Consider the following 22731-nt stretch of genomic DNA (forward strand, 5'->3'; position numbering starts at 1 on the left):
TCAGACTTTATTTGCTTTGTGTCGGGCTATTGTGTCATGCTGTGTTTATATTTGTGTCAGATTTTATTTGCTTTGTGTCGGGCTATTGTGTCATGCTGTATTTATGTTTGTGTCAGATTTTATTTGCTTTGTGTCGGGCTATTGTGTCATGCTGTATTTATGTTTGTGTCAGATTTTATTTGCTTTGTGTCGGGCTATTGTGTCATGCTGTATTTATGTTTGTGTCAGACTTTATTTGCTTTGTGTCGGGCTATTGTGTCATGCTGTATTTATGTTTGTGTCAGATTTTATTTGCTTTGTGTCGGGCTATTGTGTCATGCTGTATTTGTGTTTCTGTATTTGTTTGTGTCAGGCTGTATTTGTCAGGCTCTATTTGTGTTTGTGCCAAGCTGTGTTTGTGTTTGTGTCAAGCTATATTTGTGTTTGTGTGAGACTATATTTGGTTGATTTTGTTGGCGTCAGGCTGATTTTGTGTTTGTGTGATCAGGCTGTATTTGTGTTTGTGTCTTGTGTCAGGCTGTATGATTTTTGATTTATGTTTGCATCTTGTTATGTACTATCTCCCCCCCCCCCCCCCCCCCCCCCCCCCCCCCCCCAGTGTTCCTTGTGACCCCGGTACACTTGGTAATAAAGACATATTCTATTCTATTCTATTCTTGTGTTAATCACTGACTTGCTATTTATGTCAGGCTGTTTGGTTTTTGGGTGTTTTTTTTCATGCTGTTATTTATGTTTTTGCCAGGTTGTACTTGTGTTTATGTCAAGCTGTATTTGTCAGGCTACATATGTGTTTGTGTCCGGCTGTTTTTGTCTTGTGCCAGACAGTTTTTGTGTTTTTGTGTCAGGCTGTGTTTGTGTTCGTCACTGACATTACTGTTTGTGTGGTGACAGGTTCAGCCCGACGTGTCGTTTGGACGTTGATGGTCAGGTGACCTGCGACTCTTGCCCTGTGGGTCACACAGGTCGCCGCTGTGAAAGGTCAGTGAGCGACAGCCATGACAGTTTTCCTTGTCAATGTTGTGTGAAGACTTGTCAGAGGGAGGGAGGGAAGGAGAGAGAGAGAGAGGCGACAGAGAAAGAGAGAGGGAGAGGAGAGAGAGAGCTTTGTATGTGCATGCATATACATGTGAACGCATATATACTTGCACACACAAGTACATGCATGCTCACGCGCACACACAACACACACAGAGAAACACACACACACATATGAGTGCACAGACACACACACACACACACTCACACTCACTCACTAGACACGCATACCCCCACACTCCCCCGCCCCCCCAAAAAAACAACAACAAAAAACAACAAACAAACAAAAAAAAACCGACCAACACACAATAAACACATGTCCAGACCACAAAGTTTGTTTAAGAAAAGTTGTGCCCTGCCATACTTTCACTTTTGACATTTCTGGGAATTTGGCTATGTTTTGATGACAGGTGTGAGGCTGGTTACCAAGGCAACCCTCAGCAGCCTGGCGACTACTGCAAGAAGATAGGTGGGTTTGTCTGGTCAGCAGTTAATAACCTGCCGTTTCAGGACAGGTTGTAGATAGGGGTATGTGAGACAGTGACCATACCAATGTGTAAGGTGTGTAGTGTTGTGTTGTAATGGTGAAATGTGTTGTGGTGTCTTGAATAATGCAAAGAGAACCATATCCATGTTGAGGTGTGTAGCACTGTATGGCAATGGTGAAATGTGTTGTCTCAAGTAACGCTGAGGAAATCATTGCTATGTTGAGGTGTGTGTAGTGCTGTATGGTAATAGTGAAATGTGTTGTCTCAAGTAACACTAAGGAAATCATTGCTATGTTGAGGTGTGTGTAGTGCTGTATGGTAATAGTGAAATGTGTTGTCTCAAGTAACGCTGAGGAAATCATTGCTATGTTGAGGTGTGTGTAGTGCTGTATGGTAATAGTGAAATGTCTTGTCTCAAGTAACACTAAGGAAATCATTGCTATGTTGAGGTGTGTAGCACTGTGTGGAAATGGTGAAATGTGTTGTGGTGTCGATAGAAGGGATAATTTTTTCACTGTCAAGTAATACTAAGGAAACCATTGCCACACTGAGGTGTGTAGTACTGCATAGTAATGTTGAATTATGCCGTCTCAAGTGACGCTAAGGAAACTATTATCAAATGTGAGGTGTGTGGTGATGGAGAAATGTGTTGTGGTGTTGATAGAGGGGATAATTCCTCACTCTCAGGTAACACCAAGGAAACCATCCTCATCTTGAGGTGTGTAGTGCTATGTTGTAAATGATGAAATATATTGTGTTGACTCAAGTGACGCTAAGGAAACTGTTCCCTTGCGTAAAGTGTGTAGCGCTGTGTGTTAAAACGATGAAGCGTGGTGTGTTGTTTTCAGTGGACCGCTGTGACTGTGACCCTCGTGGCACTGTGCCCAACACGCAGTGTGACCCAGCCACCTCACAGTGCCAGTGCAAGGTCAGCTGTTGGTGGTTATGTTACTGTGAATGGTGGTGTGTTTGCTGTGCTGTTCATGTTGTTATGTGTACGATGTTGTGATGTGTGTGATGGAGTGTAGCTGTGCTGTTCATGTTGTGATGTGTATGATGGTGTGTTTGCTGTGCTGTTCATGTTGTCATGTGTTTGATGGTGTGTTTGCTGTCCTGTTCATGTTGTGATGTGTGTGATGGAGTGTTAGATGTCCTGTTCATGTTGTGATGTGTACGATGTTGTGATGTGTGTGATGGAGTGTAGCTGTGCTGTTCATGTTGTGATGTGTATGATGTTGTGATGTGTATGATGGTGTGTTTGCTGTGCTGTTCATGTTGTCATGTGTTTGATGGTGTGTTTGCTGTCCTGTTCATGTTGTGATGGAGTGTTAGATGTCCTGTTCATGTTGTGATGTGTATGATGTTGTGATGTGTACGATGTTGTGATGTGTATGATGGAGTGTTAGCTGTCCTGTTCATGTTGTGATGTGTATGATGGAGTGTTAGATGTCCTGTTCATGTTGTGATGTGTTTGATGGTGTGTTAGCTGTCCTGTTCATGTTGTGATGTGTATGGTGGTGTGTTAGCTGTCCTGTTCATGTTGTGATGTGTTTGATGGTGTGTTTGCTGTCCTGTTCATGTTGTAATGTGTATGATGGTGTGATGTGTTTGATGGTGTGATGTGTTTGATGGTGTGTTAGATGTCCTGTTCATGTTGTGATGTGTATGGTGTTGTGATGTGTACGATGTTGTGATGTGTTTGATGGTGTGTTTGCTGTCCTGTTCATGTTGTGATGTGTTTGATGGTGTGTTTGCTGTCCTGTTCATGTTGTGATGTGTATGGTGTTGTGATGTGTACGATGTTGTGATGTGTGTGATGGAGTGTTAGATGTCCTGTTCATGTTGTGATGTGTATGGTGTTGTGAGTTGTAATGTGTATGATGGTGTGATGTGTTTGATGGTGTGATGTGTTTGATGGTGTGTTAGCTGTCCTGTTCATGTTGTGATGTGTTTGATGGTGTGTTTGCTGTCCTGTTCATGTTGTGATGTGTTTGATGGTGTGTTTGCTGTCCTGTTCATGTTGTGATGTGTATGGTGTTGTGATGTGTACGATGTTGTGATGTGTGTGATGGAGTGTTAGATGTCCTGTTCATGTTGTGATGTGTATGGTGTTGTGATGTGTACAATGTTGTGATGTGTTTGATGGTGTGTTTGCTGTCCTGTTCATGTTGTGATGTGTATGATGGAGTGTTAGCTGTCCTGTTCATGTTGTGATGTGTTTGATGGTGTGTTTGCTGTCCTGTTCATGTTGTGATGTGTTTGATGGTGTGTTTGCTGTCCTGTTCATGTTGTGATGTGTGTGATGGAGTGTTTGCTGTCCTGTTCATGTTGTCATGTGTTTGATGGTGTGTTTGCTGTCCTGTTCATGTTGTGATGTGTTTGATGGTGTGTTTGCTGTCCTGTTCATGTTGTGATGTGTTTGATGGTGTGATGTGTTTGATGGTGTGTTAGCTGTCCTGTTCATGTTGTGATGTGTATGATGTTGTGATGTGTACGATGTTGTGATGTGTTTGATGGTGTGTTTGCTGTCCTGTTCATGTTGTAATGTGTTTGATGGTGTGTTTGCTGTCCTGTTCATGTTGTGATGTGTACGATGTTGTGATGTGTACAGTGGTGTGTTTGCTGTGCTGTTTGTGTTACGTAGTTGTCCTGTTCATGTCATGATGTGTATGATGGTGTGTTTGTTGTTCTGTTCATGTTGTGATGTGTATGGTGGTGTGTTTGTTGTCCTGTTCATGTTGTGATGTGTATAATGGAGTGTTTGCTGTGCTCTCCATGTTGTGATGTGTATGATAGTGTGTATTCTCTCCTGTTCGTGTTGTGATGTGTATGATGGTGTGTATTCTGCCCTGTTCATGTTATGATGTCTATGGTGGTGTGTTTGCTGTGCTGTTCATGTTATGATGGTGTGTTTGCTGTGCTGTTCATGTTATCATGGTGTGTTTGCTGTGCTGTTCATGTTATCATGGTGTGTTTGCTGTGCTGTTCATGTTATGATGGTGTTTTTGCTGTGCTGTTCATGTTCTGATCTGTATGGTGGTGTGTTTGCTGCTCTGTTCATGTTATGATGGTGTGTTTGCTGCTCTGTTCATGTTGTGATATGTATTGGTCATGTTTTTGCTGCTCTGATCATGTTGTGATGTGTATGATGGTGTGTTTGCTGTGCTGTTCATATTCTGACATGTATATGTATGTGTTTGTTGTCCTGTTCATGTTATGATGTGTATGATGGTGTGTTTGCTGTGCTGTTCATGCTGTGACAGGAATGATAGTGTATTTTCAAAGATACTGACATAAAGGGAAGTGTACATGCATGCTTCTTCCCCATTTACAACCTGGTCACCTGATGATCCACACACCTTGAAAAAAATGGCATTGCAGAGTATATTCTGTTAACATGAACACACAATGATAAATTGCAAAACACAACCAGATAATCAGCACACACTCTCACACACACACACACACACACACACACACACAGAGAGAGAGAGAGAGATTACTTGATTAAAGAGGAGTTATAAACATATGTTTTCAAATAAAAGCATTTTACATATTCACTTTAAAGACATTGCAGTTAATAATTATTACATCATAATTATTAACATAAATTTATTTAAAATATGATCAATTCATCCTGCATATTGCACATTCATCCTAAATATCTTTAGGATCTTTAATGTGCGTATTTGATCTTCTGCTTGCGTATACACACAAAAGGGGGTTTCGGCACAAGCAGATCTGTCTGCACATATGTTGACCTGGGAGATTGGTGGAAAAATCTCCACCCTTTACTTTACCCACCAGGCACCATTGCTGAGATTCGAACCTGTAATCCTCAGATTGAAAGTCCAAGGCTTTAACCATTCGGCTATTGCACCCATTGGTACAGCAGTGTTGTCGACAGACAGTGCGTGCTGTGTGCAGGCCTACGTACAGGGACGGCGGTGTGGCTCGTGTCGGGATGGCTACTTCAACATGGAGGAGTCCAACCAGCAGGGCTGTCTGGCCTGCTTCTGTATGGGCATCACCAACGACTGCTCCAGCTCCTCCTACAGTCGACAAGTGGTATGAACATGGAGGAGTTTCTGTTCCAGTTTCAATTTCTCCAGGAGGGAGGTGTAACTGCGTTCGGACAAATCTGTACACGTTGCGCCACCTCTGCCAGGCAGATGCCTGACTAGCATCATAACTGAAAAGAGCTTGATCAGGCCTTGAGTGCATGCATACTTATTTGTGTACCTATGAGAGTGGATTTCTTCCACCTAAATTTGTCAGGACAACGCTGATGTTGTCATGGGTTCTATTTCAGTGACCCAAAGTGCATGCTGAACATGGGACCACTGTTTATCATCTCATCCCAATGACTGGATGCTCAGTTTGATTGTTCAGTCAGACTTGGGAGAAAGGGCAAGACCGGGATTGGAACCCAGACTTTGACAGACACTGTGTCAGTAGATTCCTGTCTTAATCATTCTGCCACCTTCCCACCATGCAGACACTGTATCAGTAGATTCCTGTCTTAATCATTCTGCCACCTTCCCCCTACGCAGACACTGTGTCAGTAGATTCCTGTCTTAATCATTCTGCCACCTTCCCACCATGCAGACACTGTATCAGTAGATTCCTGCCTTAATCATTCTGCCACCTTCCCACCATGCAGACACTGTATCACTAAATTCCTGTCTTAATCATTCTGCCACCTTCCCCCTACGCAGACAATGTGTCAGTAAATTCCTGTCTTAATCATTCTGCCACCTTCCCCCTATGCAGACACTGTGTCAGTAGATTCCTGCCTTAATCATTCTGCCACCTTCCCACCATGCAGACACTGTATCAGTAGATTCCTGTCTTAATCATTCTGCCACCTTCCCACCATACAGACACTGTGTCAGTAGATTCCTGTCTTAATCATTCTGCCACCTTCCCACCATGCAGACACTGTGTCAGTAGATTCCTGTCTTAATCATTCTGCCACCTTCCCACCATGCAGACACTGTATCAGTAGATTCCTGTCTTAATCATTCTGCCACCTTCCCACCATACAGACACTGTGTCAGTAGATTCCTGTCTTAATCATTCTGCCACCTTCCCACCATGCAGACACTGTGTCAGTAGATTCGTGTCTTAATCATTCTGCCACCTTCCCACCATGCAGACACTGTGTCAGTAAATTCCTGTCTTAATCATTCTGCCACCTTCCCACCATGCAGACACTGTGTCAGTAGATTCCTGTCTTAATCATTCTGCCACCTTCCCCCTATGCAGACACTGTATCAGTAGATTCCTGCCTTAATCATTCTGCCACCTTCCCACCATGCAGACACTGTGTCAGTAGATTCCTGTCTTAATCATTCTGCCACCTTCCCACCATGCAGACACTGTATCAGTAGATTCCTGCCTTAATCATTCTGCCACCTTCCCACCATGCAGACACTGTATCAGTAAATTCCTGTCTTAATCATTCTGCCACCTTCCCCCTATGCAGACACTGTATCAGTAGATTCCTGCCTTAATCATTCTGCCACCTTCCCACCATGCAGACACTGTGTCAGTAGATTCCTGCCTTAATCATTCTGCCACCTTCCCACCATGCAGACACTGTGTCAGTAGATTCGTGTCTTAATCATTTTGCCACCTTCCCACCATGAAGATGGTTCAAGTTCTGAGGAATGATTACTGGTTACAACTTCATCGGAATTCAGATAAAGGATGATGTATTTCACCAAATTGTATGCACACATGATACAAGGAATTTTTTTCATTCAGAAGTATCAACAACATTGTTTCCTGCAGTTCCATGGCTATGGATGTTCATTCCAGCTTAGAGTTTTAACAAATGTACGATTGAACATATGTTAATGATATGTAAAAACTTGTTTTTTTAAACCTTTGTGCATGAAGGTTTGTACTGAAATTGGACTCTGATTTTACTTACATGGACTTTCTTTTCTTCTAAATTGTTGTGTGATAACGTAATATATGCAGAATGACATACGGACTTCAGTTTTACTTATATATCATTGTATAATAAAGTGATCTATGCAGAATGACTGAAATGGATGTAAATTTTGCATAGATACTATTGTGTGATAAAGTAATCAAGGCAGAATAACTTATATGGACACAAATAGATTTTACTTCTATATCATTGTGCAATAAAGTAATCTGTGCAGAATGAATTATACATGCATAGATTTTGCTTTTTCATCATTTCATGATAAATTAATCTATGCAGAATGACTCCGTAAAGAAGAGTTGAGGTACGCATGCTTCAAGGACACCCAGACTCTATCTCTCTGTACAGCTGCGGCCTCAGTTCAACCCAGACGGAAGTCACACCTTCTCACTGACCAACCGACGAATGAGCCGCACGATCACAGACGGCTTTGTGCTGGACGCCTCACGGAATGAGATCTCCTTCAACAACTTTGAGGGCATCCAGCGTGAGCGGGAGTCCCTGTTCATCCAACTGCCTGCCAAGTTCAGAGGGGACAAGGTCAGCACTTGATGATGATGATGATGATGATATATGAATGCTTAGATATATATATATATATAGCGTCTATCTTTTTTTCTTTTACTTTTTTTTCCCAAAGACTTGTATACAATATACAGCAAACAGTAGCATCAAATGAGTATTAGAAGAAAAAAAGAACAGATAGAAAGATTTTTTTTTAAATATATATATATATAGTAATGATAATAATTATAATTATTAAATAATAATTATAATAATAACAGCAATAACAACAATGATAATGTAATTATATAAAACAAAAAATTAACTAACTACTTGACTAATCATTCAGTTAATCAATTTTGACTCTCTTTTTTTCTTCTTCGTTCATGGGCTGCAACTCCCACGTTCACTCGTATGTACGTGAGTGGGCTTTAACTTGTATGACCGTTTTTGCCCCACCATGTAGGCAGCCATTTCAGGGGTAATCCATGTTGACAATAGTGATATTAGCAGTGGTGATGATTTCAATAATTACGAGACTTGTAATAGCAGTAATATAAATGATGATTATAATAAGATAATAACAATGAAAGCAGGTATAACACAGCAATAGCATCAGTTACATTATCTGTTACAATAACGACAACAGAGACAAGACAAAAGCAGATGATAGCATTATAGTATCATAACATGGAACAATGGGTATACCACTTCTACATCACCGAAAAAGAAAGCTTATGGCTAATTAAAACAAACTGCCAGTATAAATGTACTGTGCCTATACAGGGCCTATCTTGGTCGGAGGCTAAGCTCTATGTGCTTTACAAACATGGAGTCATTTCCACAGCAGGCAGCCTACCTGTGTAGGGCCAACTGATAGCTGCCGTTTGACTACTTATCATTCATTTCCTGTGTCATTCAATCAGGTTTCAGTTGCACACACACATACACACTGATACAACACGCTTGAGAGATGAGGGGTGGTGAGATCTTGGGTCAGTTCAGAATCAGGATCAGAATAGCTTTGTTATCTCAGTAACCAACATAATGAGGGAAGTGGATTAACAAAAATGTGTTATGTTGTATATGAGGTGGTTTATCTGACCACTACTTCCCCACTACCATCTTCTGCCCCACTCCCACCCCCACCACTCATCCCACTCGCCCACCCCCACCCCCACCCCCACAACCCGTCAAAGAGTAACAGAGTTACGTGTGGTGTGTTTTACAGGTGTCAGCCTATGGAGGATACCTTCGCTTCACACTCACCTACACCACAGCGTTTGATGCCGGCCAGAGCAGAATGGATGTGGACATGGAAATCATCGTGAGTGAGACCTTGCGATATTGTCATCATCTGTGAAATTGTTCAAACATTTTTGTGTGCCTGTTCACCAACATTTTCTCTGTTGGTGGTAATTATATTGTTCTTTTAGTTGTCTTTGTCCTTGAAAACATTTGTGAGTTTTTCACAGTGTTTTGAAGGTGTCCTCTTTTTTCCTTTTCCAAAGATTTGATGACATTTCTTTTGCTTTCTGTTTTGTGAAAAACGTTTTTTTAACTTGATGTTCCAGAGCAATGATCAGCGAATGTATCTGCTGTTCAACCCCGGGCTGAAAGCACAGGAAACACAGGACTATGAGATCTTACTGAGAGAGGTATGATGAACTGGCAAATGGTATTGTCCATTACACTGAGAGAGATAGAGAGAGAGAGAGAGAGAGAGAGCAAATTGCTTGAGTTGTGTACTGATGTCTGTGAGAGAGAGAGAGAGCAAATTGCTTGAGTTGTGTACTGATGTCTGTGAGAGAGAGAGAGAGAGAGAGCAAATTGCTTGAGTTGTGTACTGATGTCTGTGAGAGAGAGAGAGAGAGAGAGAGCAAATTGCTTGAGTTGTGTACTGATGTCTGTGAGAGAGAGAGAGAGAGAAAATTGCTTGAGTTGTGTACTGATGTCTGTGAGAGAGAGAGAGAGAGAGAGTAAAGGACTGAGAATTTACATTCTCTAAAGTGCATATTTAGTAAAGTGTATGTCAGATAGAAATGAGATTGTGTGTGTGTGAGTGTCCATGTGTGTGTGAGAGAGAGAGAGAGAGGACATGAATTTTACTCCAAATAAGGGATCACCTAGGTAAGAAAAAAAATCAAATGAAAAGAAATATAGTCTTGCAGCTTCTCTTCTGCTAATCATGCAGCGACAGAATGCCACGAATCACACCTTGCACACGTGCGCACACACACACACACACACACACATACACACAAAATCCCTGAGCAACTAGCTAACATGCCTAGGAGTGATTCACACTTAAGGCTGGGAATGGCACTGATTGGCTGAGCAGACGACGGGTTTGGCAGAGAGGCATCTTAACACTGGGTTCACCACAAAATCTGGACAACACAGAGCAAACTGACATGCCTAGTTTGCATCAGTTTGACATGGTACAGTATATGCAACCTTCTTCTTCTGGGCAGCCATACTGTTTTCGGGGGTGTGCATGCTGGGTATGTTCATGTTTCCATAACCCACTGAACGCTCACTTGGATTACAGGATCTTTAACGTGCATATTTGATCTTCTGCACGTTTGGGGGTGCAGGCACAAGCAGGTCTGCACAGATGTTGACCTGGGAGATCAGAAAAATCTCCACCCTTTACACACCATGCACCGTTACCAAGATTCAAACCCAGGACCCTCAGATTGAAAGTCCAGTGCTTTAACCACTCGGCTGTTGCGCCCGTCATATTCAACCAAATAAGGGAATATTGCTCAAACTTACCATTGTCATTGGTACAGTATATTTAACAAACGGAATATGACGCAAACTTACCATTACTTACCATTGTCATTGGTACAGTGTATTTAACAAACGGAATATGATGCAAACTTACCATTACTTACCATTGTCATTGGTACAGTGTATTCAACCAAACAGGGAATAAAGTATATTAAATATTACTATGGTACAGTACATTCAATCAAACAGGGAATACAACTCAAACTTACCATTATCATTGGTACAGTATATTCAACCAAACAGGGAATATAACTATGGTACGGTATATTCAACCAAACAGGGAATATAACTATGGTACAGTATATTCAACCAAACAGGGAATATAACTATGGTACAGTATATTCAACCAAACAGGGAATATAACTATGGTACAGTATATTCAACCAAACAGGAATATAACGATGGTACAGTATATTCAACCAAACAGGGAATATAACTATGGTACGGTATATTCAACCAAACAGGGAATATAACTATGGTACAGTATATTCAACCAAACAGGGAATATAACTATGGTACAGTATATTCAACCAAACAGGGAATATAACTATAGTACAGTATATTCAACCAAACAGGGATTATAACTATGATACAGTATATTCAACCAAACAGGGAATATAACTATGGTACAGTATATTCAGCCAAACGGAATATAACTATGGTACAGTATATTCAACCAAACAGGGAATATAACTGTGGTACAGTATATTCAACCAAACAGGGGATATAACTATGGTACAGTATATTCAACCAAACAGGGAATATAACTATGGTACAGTATATTCAACCAAACAGAAAATATAACTATGGTACAGTATATTCAACCAAACAGGGAATATAACTATGGTACAGTATATTCAATCAAACAGGGAATATAACTATGGTACAGTATATTCAACCAAACAGGGATTATAACTATGATACAGTATATTCAACCAAACAGGGAATATAACTATGGTACAGTATATTCAGCCAAACAGGGAATATAACTATGGTACGGTATATTCAACCAAACAGGGAATATAACTATGGTACAGTATATTCAACCAAACAGGGAATATAACTATGGTAGAGTATATTCAACCAAACAGGGAATATAACTATGGTACAGTATATTCAACCAAACAGGGAATATAACTATGGTAGAGTATATTCAACCAAACAGGGAATATAACTATGGTACAGTATATTCAACCAAACAGGGAATATAACTATGATACAGTATATTCAACCAAACAGGGAATATGACTATGGTACAGTATATTCAACCAAACAGAAAATATAACTATGGTACAGTATATTCAACCAAACAGGGAATATAACTATGGTACAGTATATTCAATCAAACAGGGAATATAACTATGGTACGGTATATTCAACCAAACAGGGAATATAACTATGGTACAGTATATTCAACCAAACAGGGAATATAACTATGGTACAGTATATTCAGCCAAACAGGGAATATAACTATGGTACAGTATATTCAACCAAACAGGGAATATAACTATGGTACAGTATATTCAACCAAACAGGGAATATAACTATGGTACAGTATATTCAACCAAACAGGGAATATAACTATGGTACAGTATATTCAACCAAACAGGGAATATAACTCAAGCTTAACTATCATCGTTGCTTGCGGTTCCAGTCAAGCTTCCGCATGCTGGACGGCTCACAGCCAACACGGGAAGCCTTCCTGACGATGTTGGCTGACATCGACGCCATCCTGATCAGGGCCACCTACAACAGCATCATGAGCTCCATCTCTCTCCGCAACCTGGAAATGGAGATCGCCGTGCCTAGGATCACCGGCCTCCGACGCACCCCCGAGGTGGAGAGCTGTCGCTGCCCAGAGGGCTACACAGGCCTGTCCTGCCAGGTACTGTTGTTGGCCCCCTCACACTCCCCTCACAGGGGGTACCTGAAGTGTTCCTCTTAATCCTTCCCCCTTTCACTCCCCCACCCCCATAGCAAATTTGGGCTCTCCTCTTTTTTTTTTTTAGCCCAGTCCCACACCCAACAAATCAAACATACCTAGACTATACTCTTAGCCTAGTACGTGCCTTGAACCACTTCCTTCTCCCAACTCGACTCCCCCCCAACCCCCTATGTCCCCCCTCATCCCACCCCCCCCAAAAAGGAAAAAACACCTGACTCTCCTCTTAGCAGGTACTGAAGTTACGCCATAGAAGGCTATTTGGGACATTTAATGTTTTAACTTTTTTTCTTTCTTTTTTTTTACCGTTATGTACACCTTTTTTCATTGTGGGTTTCCTTTCTGCAGTCCTGTGCACCTGGCTACCTGCGTGTGCCAGACTCCAGCACTGCCCTAGGCCGCTGTACCCGCTGTAACTGTAACGGCCATGCCAACTCCTGTGACCCTGTCAGCGGCCGCTGTATGGTAAGTAAGATCATCATCTGCTGACTCCAATGTTCTCTGTATCCCACATTGTTAAAAAGAAATAACTGTGACCCTTCTCCTACCTCGGTCCTGTCATCTGAAAGTTCACTGACGAATTTGTCATGCTGAAACAAAGTCTCAGTTTAAATCTTGTCTGAAGACACGTTTGTTCAAATCTTGTCTGAAGAAACGTTTGTTCAAATCTTGTCTGAAGACACGTTTGTTCAAATCTTGCGTGGATGTCTATGTGTTGGCATGTAGTGTGGTGTGAGTGTGTGTGTGTGTGTGTGTGTGTGTGTGTGTGTGCGCATGACTGAAGCCTTACGGAATGACACAAGAAATGAATGACGAGAACCTAATAGGCAGTTCTCAGTCAGCTCTAACCAGGTAGACAGCCTGTTGCGGAAATGACTGTGTGTAAAGCACTTAGACATTGATCTCAGACTGAAGACAGGTGCTATATTGTAAGCATCAATGTCAACTACTCCTTGGCAGTGGATGACCGTATCACCTGTCTTTCAGGACTGCCAACACAACACAGTGGGCGACAGGTGTGAGAATTGTGCACCTGGTTACTACGGTGACCCCTCTGCTGGCACACCCAATGACTGCCGACCTTGCCCGTGTCCACTGACCTTCCCCGGCAACCAGTGAGTGTGTCCCGTTGTTCTCGTGACTGGGTACTCTCTTTCTGCCCTTTCCCTTCTGTTTTTTCCTTCTGCTGTCCCATTATGAGCACGTTTCAGTGGTGTTACCCTCCCACACACAGCTCCCAAAGACGCATCCATGGAGTGGATGACCTTCAACTGCCCATTGTAGCCGCTCAGCTGCAGGTAGGAGCCAGCCATGGGCTGAACAATTCCTCCTCTGTTGGGGCTCAAACCTGTGTCTCTCCCATGTCATCGTCATTCCTCTTCCTTCTCTGTTGGGGCTCAAACCTGTGTCTCTCCCATGTCATCGTCATTCCTCTTCCTCCTCTGTTGGGGCTCAAACCTGTGTCTCTCCCATGTCTTCCTCCTCTGTTGGGGCTCAAACCTGTGTCTCTCCCATGTCATCGTCATTCCTCTTCCTCCTCTGTTGGGGCTCAAACCTGTGTCTCTCCCATGTCATCGTCATTCCTCTTCCTCCTCTGTTGGGGCTCAAACCTGTGTCTCTCCCATGTCATCGTCATTCCTCTTCCTTCTCTGTGCCTTACTGTTTTTTATTGCACATTTTTATCCTTGACTGGAAGTAGATGCTGACATGGTGATAGCTGTGAGATAGCCGTAGTGCTCAGTGAGGCTCTAAGTACCATAATTTGATTTGATTTGATTTCTGTGTATTACTGAAATACTTGGTGGTTGCTCAGGTGTCTTGGGTTTGTGAAACATCAGACTTGTTTTTGAATATTCAGTGAACATTCAGTGTGCGTAAATGTGTGCTGGTTGCAAGCAATGTGTGTGCATGTGAGTGTGTTCAATCACATGCATGTGTGCTTCAAGCAAACACTGTTAAGCTGTAAAAAGTGCTTTGATTTTTTTTTTTTTCTGGATGCATACCTTTACCCATGGGTAAAGTAATTCCTTTTACTTTTAAAGTAGGCCCATTCTGAATTTTGAAATTCTGGAATAGCAGTCAGCTCATTCAAATGCCCATGCCTTTTGACAAGGTAAAAATGACTATCATATGTAACATGTACACTCTCCTTGGGGAGAGCAGCTCGAATTTGGTGACAGCGATCTGTTACGACAATACAATACAATACAATACAATACAATACAATACAATGCAACACAATGCAACACAATGCAACAACACATTAAACAATGGATGTCATGAATGACATAACAGGGTTTATCAGCAGTACAGTTGGAAGGGTGTAGAACCAACTAAGATTTTGTTATTGTGGACAGTATCGGAGATAGTGGGAAGAGAGATGGGTGGGTGGGAAGGGGGGGGGTGGGGTATACACTAAAATCTTTGGTCATTGTATTTTGTTTCTCCTTCTTCTTCGTTCGTGGGCTAGAACTTTCATGTTCACTTGTATGTACATGAGTGGGCTTTTATGTGTATGACTGTTTTTAGCATGCCATGTAGGCAGCCATTTTCCATTTTTAGACGTGTGCATGCTGGGTATGTTCTTGTTTCCATAACCCACTGAATGCTGACTGGATTACAGGATCTTTGACGTGCATATTTGATCTTCTTGCTTGCATATACACACGAAGGGAGTTCAGCACAAGCAGGTCTGCACATATGTTGACCTGGGAGATTGGTAAAAATATCCACCCGTTGCCCACCAGTTTCAATTTTTAAGAGTTTAATCTTCCATCTGGGATAATACGAAAAGAAAAACAGAGAATGTCAAAGAAAGAAAGTGTATGAGTGAGGTGTGTTCTGTGAACAGGTTCTCTCCCACCTGCTACCTGGACCGAGACCAGAACGTTACCTGTGACCAGTGCCCACCTGGTTACCAGGGGCGTGACTGTGGAACGTGAGTGACAAGCAGGCGGTGTTCTATCTTTTTCACTCCTTCTGTGTCTCTTCTGTTGTCTGACTGCTGTCTTGATCTGTGTGTGTGTGTGCGTATAAAGTGTGTGAGTGTGCGCATATGTATGTGTTTGTGAGCATGTGTGTGCGTGTGTGTGTGTATAAAGTGTGTGAGTGTGCGCATATGTATGTGTTTGTGAGCATGTGTGTGCGTGTGTGTGTGCATAAAGTGTGTGAGTGTGTGTGTGTATAAAGTGTGTGAGTGTGCGCATATGTATGTGTTTGTGAGCATGTGTGTGCGTGTGTGTGTGTATAAAGTGTGTGAGTGTGTGTGTGTATAAAGTGTGTGAGTGTGCGCATATGTATGTGTTTGTGAGCATGTGTGTGCGTGTGTGTGTGTATAAAGTGTGTGAGTGTGTGTGTGTATAAAGTGTGTGAGTGTGTGTGTGTATAAAGTGTGTGAGTGTGCGCATATGTATGTGTTTGTGAGCATGTGTGTGCGTGTGTGTGTGTATAAAGTGTGTGAGTGTGTGTGTGTATAAAGTGTGTGAGTGTGCGCATATGTATGTGTTTGTGAGCATGTGTGTGCGTGTGTGTGTGTATAAAGTGTGTGAGTGTGTGTGTGTATAAAGTGTGTGAGTGTGCGCATATGTATGTGTTTGTGAGCATGTGTGTGCGTGTGTGTGTGTATAAAGTGTGTGAGTGTGTGTGTGTATAAAGTGTGTGAGTGTGTGTGTGTATAAAGTGTGTGAGTGTGCGCATATGTATGTGTTTGTGAGCATGTGTGTGCGTGTGTGTGTGTATAAAGTGTGTGAGTGTGTGTGTGTATAAAGTGTGTGAGTGTGCGCATATGTATGTGTTTGTGAGCATGTGTGTGCGTGTGTGTGTGTATAAAGTGTGTGAGTGTGTGTGTGTATAAAGTGTGTGAGTGTGCGCATATGTATGTGTTTGTGAGCATGTGTGTGCGTGTGTGTGTGTATAAAGTGTGTGAGTGTGTGTGTGTATAAAGTGTGTGAGTGTGCGCATATGTATGTGTTTGTGAGCATGTGTGTGCGTGTGTGTGTGTATAAAGTGTGTGAGTGTGTGTGTGTATAAAGTGTGTGAGTGTGCGCATATGTATGTGTTTGTGAGCATGTGTGTGCGTGTGTGTGTGTATAAAGTGTGTGAGTGTGTGTGTGTATAAAGTGTGTGAGTGTGTGTGCGTATAAAGTGTGTGAGTGTGCGCATATGTATGTGTTTGTGAGCATGTGTGTGCGTGTGTGTGTGATGACTGTAGTTTGTGTGTGGTTGTTTTCTGTTCTGTTAGATATGATGGCTGGAAGTGTGGTTGTTTTCTGTTCTGTTAGATATGATGGCTGGAAGTGTGGTTGTTTTCTGTTCTGTTAGATATGATGGCTGGAAGTGTGGTTGTTTTCTGTTCTGTTAGATATGATGGCTGGAAGTGTGGTTGTTTTCTGTTCTGTTAGATATGATGGCTGGAAGTGTGGTTAGTTTTTGTTTGTTTTTTTAATTCCCTGAGTGTTCTTTCTGTTTTGGGACTGCTGTCAGTTTCGTTTTGTTATTGTTTTTTCTACAAAGGATGGTGTTTTATATTTTTATGGTTGCTTTTGGTTTTTGGGAGGGTTTCTTTTTTATCTGTGGACTGGCAGGTAGAAAAGGTAGACCGACAGGTAGAGAAGGTGGACTGACAGGTAGGGAAGGTGGACTGACAGGGAAGGTGGACTGACAGGTAGGGAAGGTGGACTGAGGGGTAGTGCTGGTGGACTGACAGGTAGGGAAGGTGGACTGACAGGTAGGGAAGGTGGACTGACAGGTAGGGAAGGTGGACTGACAGGTAGGGAAGGTGGACTGACAGGTAGGGAAGGTGGACTGACAGGTAGGGAAGGTGGACTGACAGGTAGGGAAGGTGGACTGACAGGTAGGGAAGGTGGACTGACATGTAGAGAAGGTGGACTGAGGGGTAGAGAAGGTGGACTGAGGGGTAGGGAAGGTGGACTGAGGGGTAGAGAAGGTGGACTGAGGGGTAGGGAAGGTGGACTGACAGGTAGGGAAGGTGGACTGACATGTAGAGAAGGTGGACTGAGGGGTAGGGAAGGTAGACTGACAGGTAGGGAAGGTGGACTGAGGGGTAGTGCTGGTGGACTGACAGGTAGGGAAGGTGGACTGACAGGTAGGGAAGGTGGACTGACAGGTGGGGGAGATGGACTGACAGGTAGTGCAGGTGGACTGATGTAGAGAAGGAGGACTGAGGAGTAGTGCTGGTGGACTGACAGGTAGGGAAGGTGGACTGACAGGTAGGGAAGGTGGACTGACAGGTAGGGAAGGTGGACTGACAGGCAGAGAAGGTGGACTGAGGGGTAGTGCTGGTGGACTGACATGTAGAGAAGGTGGACTGACAGGTAGTGCAGGTGGACTGACAGGCAGAGAAGGTGGACTGAGGGGTAGTGCTGGTGGACTGACATGTAGAGAAGGTGGCCTGACAGGTAGTGCAGGTGGACTGACAGGTAGTGCAGGTGGACTGAGGTGTAGTGCTGGTGGACTGACATGTAGAGAAGGTGGACTGACAGGTAGGGAAGGTGGACTGACAGGTAGGGAAGGTGGACTGAGGTGTAGTGCTGGTGGACTGACATGTAGAGAAGGTGGACTGACAGGTAGGGAAGGTGGACTGACATGTAGGGAAGGTGGACTGACAGGTAGGGAAGGTGGACTGACAGGTAGGGAAGGTGGACTGACAGGTAGTGCAGGTGACAGGTCGTGCAGGTGGACTGATGTAGAGAAGGAGGACTGAGGAGTAGTGCTGGTGGACTGACAGGTAGGGAAGGTGGACTGAGGGGTAGTGCTGGTAGACTGACAGGTAGGGAAGGTGGACTGACAGGTAGGGAAGATGGACTGACAGGTAGGGAAGGTGGACTGACAGGTAGGGAAGATGGACTGACAGGTAGGGAAGGTGGACTGACAGGTGGGGGAGATGGACTGACAGGTAGGGAAGGTGGACTGACAGGTAGGGAAGGTGGACTGACAGGTAGGGAAGGTGGACTGACAGGTGGGGGAGATGGACTTACAGGTAGAGCTGGGGGACTGACTGGTAGAGTAGCTGGACTGACAGGTTTACTAACAGACAGGGCAGGTGGACTGACAGGTAGAAGTAGTGACAGGTAGCGAAGGTGGATGGATGGAGAGGTGTGTGTTGCTGAAAGGTGATGCTGTGTGGACCAGGTGTGCCCGAGGCTATGTCGGCAACCCCAGGGAGCCAGGCGGTCGCTGCACTCGTGATGATGGTGAGTGATAGTCAGTGCCCCTGTGGCCTTTGGTCAGCGCTCTATCGGTTCATACTTTGCTGGTTTGTGTGTGTCATGTGTTTGTGTATGTGTGTGTGTGTGTTTGTATGAGCATGTGTGTGTTTGTATTTGTGTGTGTGTGTGTGTGTGCGCATGACTTCTGAGAAAGACCGACACACACGGACATGCATACATTCATACATGAGTTGCGCGCACACATACGCACATACACACACTTTGTTACACACTGTTCAGCTCTATCTCTTTGGATTCATATCACACATGTATCTCTGTGGAATCATATCAGGCACAGAGAGGTTTTGAACCATTTTCACAGAGAAATCCAAATTTTATTGTGTCATTGGCAGTACGGTCTTCATACACTGACTGGTCTCACAGTAGGCACATTCTTATGGATCCATGGACCAGTGAGAACAGAACATGGAAGTGGTGCAGGTAGATGTATGAAATATATTTAAACATCATAACCTGTCACATGACATGAAAATTCATTTCAGACTGGAACCGCTGCTCAGGTGTTCTTATTCCAGTTGTCTGCTTTCAGTGGACCGCCGACCAACCGTGGTCGTCTCCCCTATCACCCTACAAGAACCTGTGGGATCCCGAGTTCGCTTCCAGTGCAGGGTGGGAGGGCGAGGTCCTTTCAACGTGGTGTGGAGCCGTTTGGACGGTCGCCCCTTCAGCAGTCGTCACAGCACTGGCATCGGTCCGAACTACGAACTGGTCATCAACGGAATTGACTACAATGACGCCGGCCGCTACGTGTGTACAGCCACCAACGCCTACGGTAACAGCCGGGGTATCGCTGAACTCAACGTGGAACGTAAGTCAATGTTGATTTTTCTTTGGTGAAACGTTTGTGCTGTGTGTGGTATACACTTTACTTTGTTGTCCGTTAGGTGATAGATCCAGGTTATGAAAAAAAGATTGTCACTCTCGCCAGTACTTTCTCCCCCTCCCTCCATTAGACCTTCATTATTGGTCTGGATGCTTGTCTTTCGTATCAGATAATGAACTGAAGTCCCTTGTGTAGCATGTTCTTTGCACATGAAAAGAACCTACAGTAACAAAAGGGTTGTGTCAGGCAAAATTCAGGCAAGATCCACTTTGATAAGAAAACAAATACACTTGCAGGCAGTAAAAAGAAAAGGAAAAAAGAGTGGTACTGCACTGTAGTGATACGCTGTCCCTGAGGAGAGCAGCTTGAGTTTCACACAGAGAAATAGGTTGTGACAAAATGTAATGCAATACAGTACAGTTACAGTGACAGAATAATCAGTGTGTGACTGTGGTCACTACACGGAAGGAAGTTCAAAGTCAGGAATTTGCTTCTCTCTTGGCATCATATACGGACCTTGTCAGAATGGTGCATGTTATTGCTGGCAGGTTTGCTCTGTTGGCCTGATTTTGGGGTTTGTGTTTTTTTTGTGGCTGATGCAGTACTAAGCCACCCCCCCACCCCCACCCCCAGGCTTATTTCAGCGCTATTGTCTCCTTTCAGTGCTGAGCACTTTCACCAGTATTCATTTTAAAACTCATTGAGTGTTTATGTCTGTGATGGTTTTAACGTTGTATCTGTGATGTGAACCACATAGTTTCGGTGATGTAAGCTTTCATTGTTATCTATAATGAATGTGTGCTTTTATGTCCGGGCCTCACTCCTTTCAGCCTGCATTGTGCATGAATCCTACAGTCCTGGTTGAATAAATATAAGTTGATGTAGTGTGTATTGTAGTTTCATATGAAAGAAATGCATATGTAATACACGTGTGTGTGTGTGTGCCTCTGTGTGTGTGCGCGTGTGCGTGCGTGCATGCCTCTGTGTTTGTGTGTATGTGTGTGTGCATGCCTCTTTGCGTGTGTGTGCCTCTGTGTGTGTGTGTCTGTATGTGTGTGTGAGTGTGTAGGTCAGTTGTAATCTAAAGAAAGACCTGTATCGTTCCCGTTACCAGGACCAGGCCAGCAGCTCCGTGTGATGATCGAGGAACCACGACAGATCGTGTCAACCGTTGGAGCTACCGTGCGCCTTGTGTGTGTGGCAGTTTCCTACAGCTCCGAGGTAGGCATGGACTGGTTGGTTGTTCCTGTGACTCATCGTACTAGAGTTCTGCAGCACAACCACTGCCAACAGATTAACCATGCTGCACAGTCTGTAGTCATGTGCAACTGCTGTTTCATGTTTGTTCAGGCACATACACGCTACTCACACATTCACACATATGTACATATGACCATATACACGCACTGTTTTGAAAAGACACGATAAATTCTTTATTGATGAGGGTAGTAGATAAGCAAATTGATAATGGTGGTGGTGGTATTGTTGTTTTTATCCAATCCTCAAGGGTAATAGATAAGCATATTGGTTATTGATATCTTGTGTGTTGTTGTTGTTTTTATTATCCAGTCCTTGTCCTACAGAGGGAAAACACTTGATTGTGGACCTCTGTGACTGTCTTTAGTGTCTGTTTGCAACACAGCGCCCATTAGGACAACACACAACAATGCACGACTGAGTTGCAGTCGCGGGATTTGGTGTCGTCCAAGACAGTTTCTTGTCCATCTCTTTATTGACTGTCTCTTGTTTTCTTCATCCTGAAACATTCTCAGATCTGTTTTTGTTATGCTTTAGAGTTTGTTCATTCTTTCTGTTGAGTTTTCTGTGTTTATTGTTTGAGAAATCTGTTTCCAGAAACAACTGTCTGCAAATTCTAAACAGTTCTACATTGTTAATGATCATAAGACACAAACTCATAAATACAACCATGAACCATATGATGAAGAGACAAATATTGCAGGAAATGAAAGAAAAAATGGTAGAAAAAGTAAAGAAAGACAGAAAAATACCCCGTGGGATTTAATACTTCTTGCTTTGTGCCAAAGTAAAGCCCACTTTTCTCACTGATTCCTGAAGATGGATAGAGATTAATCCAGTCAGTGTGACGGACAGACAGACAAACAGATGTAGAAAAGCAGGTAGAGAAAACGCTACAGTGTTGTGACACACCTGGTGAAAACACCTGACCAGCATCACCTGACAAGGTTGTGGGCTGGAGGGTGCCACCTCCAGTGTTCTGCACGTCACCTGAAGACTCCTGTGATGACTGGCAGGGTCCCCTGCCTGGGCTGTCTTATTGCCCTGTTGATTGAGCTGGATAGAATTGCTGGTTCATCATTATCTATTATTAGCTGCAATGCTAAAATGATTCCTTATTGTTTTAACAAGGTCTCAGTTGCATGCAGATCCATGGAGCACAGATTGTCTGTTTTTCTCTTTATCTGGTATATCTCTCTGTATAGTATTAGGTGTGCCTTTTCTTCATCTGTCAAAAAATGAAAGGGGTGTGGGGAATTTAGCAAGTATAAGTGGAGAGAGCAAATAAAAGGATGAAAGTGTGAGAAGATAGAGTGGTGGGATGGGGGCGGGAGTCCATGCAAAATCTGTTGTCTGTGTCTTTTCAATCGATGGACAACTTTTAGATTTTTAATGTCTGTTCAGATGAGCAGATATATCCCTTAGCATTGTTAAAGGAGTATTACATCCCATGCTGCAATTCTATGCTTAATTTTTAAAGCCATGATGCAAAGTTTACGTCAGAGGTACTTGTTTCATTCATATGTGCAGTGTTGCTGTAATATCCAGTCCATACATATGCATAATTCCATATTTGTAAGATACACATGTGCGTTCCATTATTAATGTACAATAATAGATTTTCAATTAAAAGACTTTTCTTTTTTTCTTCATGTTTATCATGGCAGGATTATATTCAA

The 22731-nt window shown here is 43.1% G+C and overlaps 1 protein-coding gene across 14 annotated transcripts in view; it reads left to right on the forward strand.

Annotated features, from left to right (window-relative positions):
* The window catches only part of LOC143287757 (basement membrane-specific heparan sulfate proteoglycan core protein-like), a 310798-nt gene that overhangs the window by 224219 nt on the left and 63848 nt on the right, over nucleotides 1-22731 (forward strand). For all 14 annotated transcript variants that reach the window (XM_076596017.1, XM_076596019.1, XM_076596022.1 and 11 more), the window contains 14 exons: nucleotides 892-978; nucleotides 1446-1504; nucleotides 2372-2451; nucleotides 5451-5591; nucleotides 7831-8022; nucleotides 9218-9313; nucleotides 9561-9644; nucleotides 12437-12667; nucleotides 13073-13189; nucleotides 13712-13839; nucleotides 15576-15662; nucleotides 18875-18936; nucleotides 19502-19780; nucleotides 20910-21016. In XM_076596017.1, the coding sequence (XP_076452132.1) occupies nucleotides 892-978; nucleotides 1446-1504; nucleotides 2372-2451; nucleotides 5451-5591; nucleotides 7831-8022; nucleotides 9218-9313; nucleotides 9561-9644; nucleotides 12437-12667; nucleotides 13073-13189; nucleotides 13712-13839; nucleotides 15576-15662; nucleotides 18875-18936; nucleotides 19502-19780; nucleotides 20910-21016 (1750 nt within the window). The remainder of the gene's footprint in view (nucleotides 1-891; nucleotides 979-1445; nucleotides 1505-2371; nucleotides 2452-5450; nucleotides 5592-7830; nucleotides 8023-9217; nucleotides 9314-9560; nucleotides 9645-12436; nucleotides 12668-13072; nucleotides 13190-13711; nucleotides 13840-15575; nucleotides 15663-18874; nucleotides 18937-19501; nucleotides 19781-20909; nucleotides 21017-22731) is intronic.

This window comes from Babylonia areolata, chromosome 11, assembly GCF_041734735.1.
Source record: "Babylonia areolata isolate BAREFJ2019XMU chromosome 11, ASM4173473v1, whole genome shotgun sequence".
Taxonomy (NCBI): domain Eukaryota; kingdom Metazoa; phylum Mollusca; class Gastropoda; order Neogastropoda; family Buccinidae; genus Babylonia; species Babylonia areolata.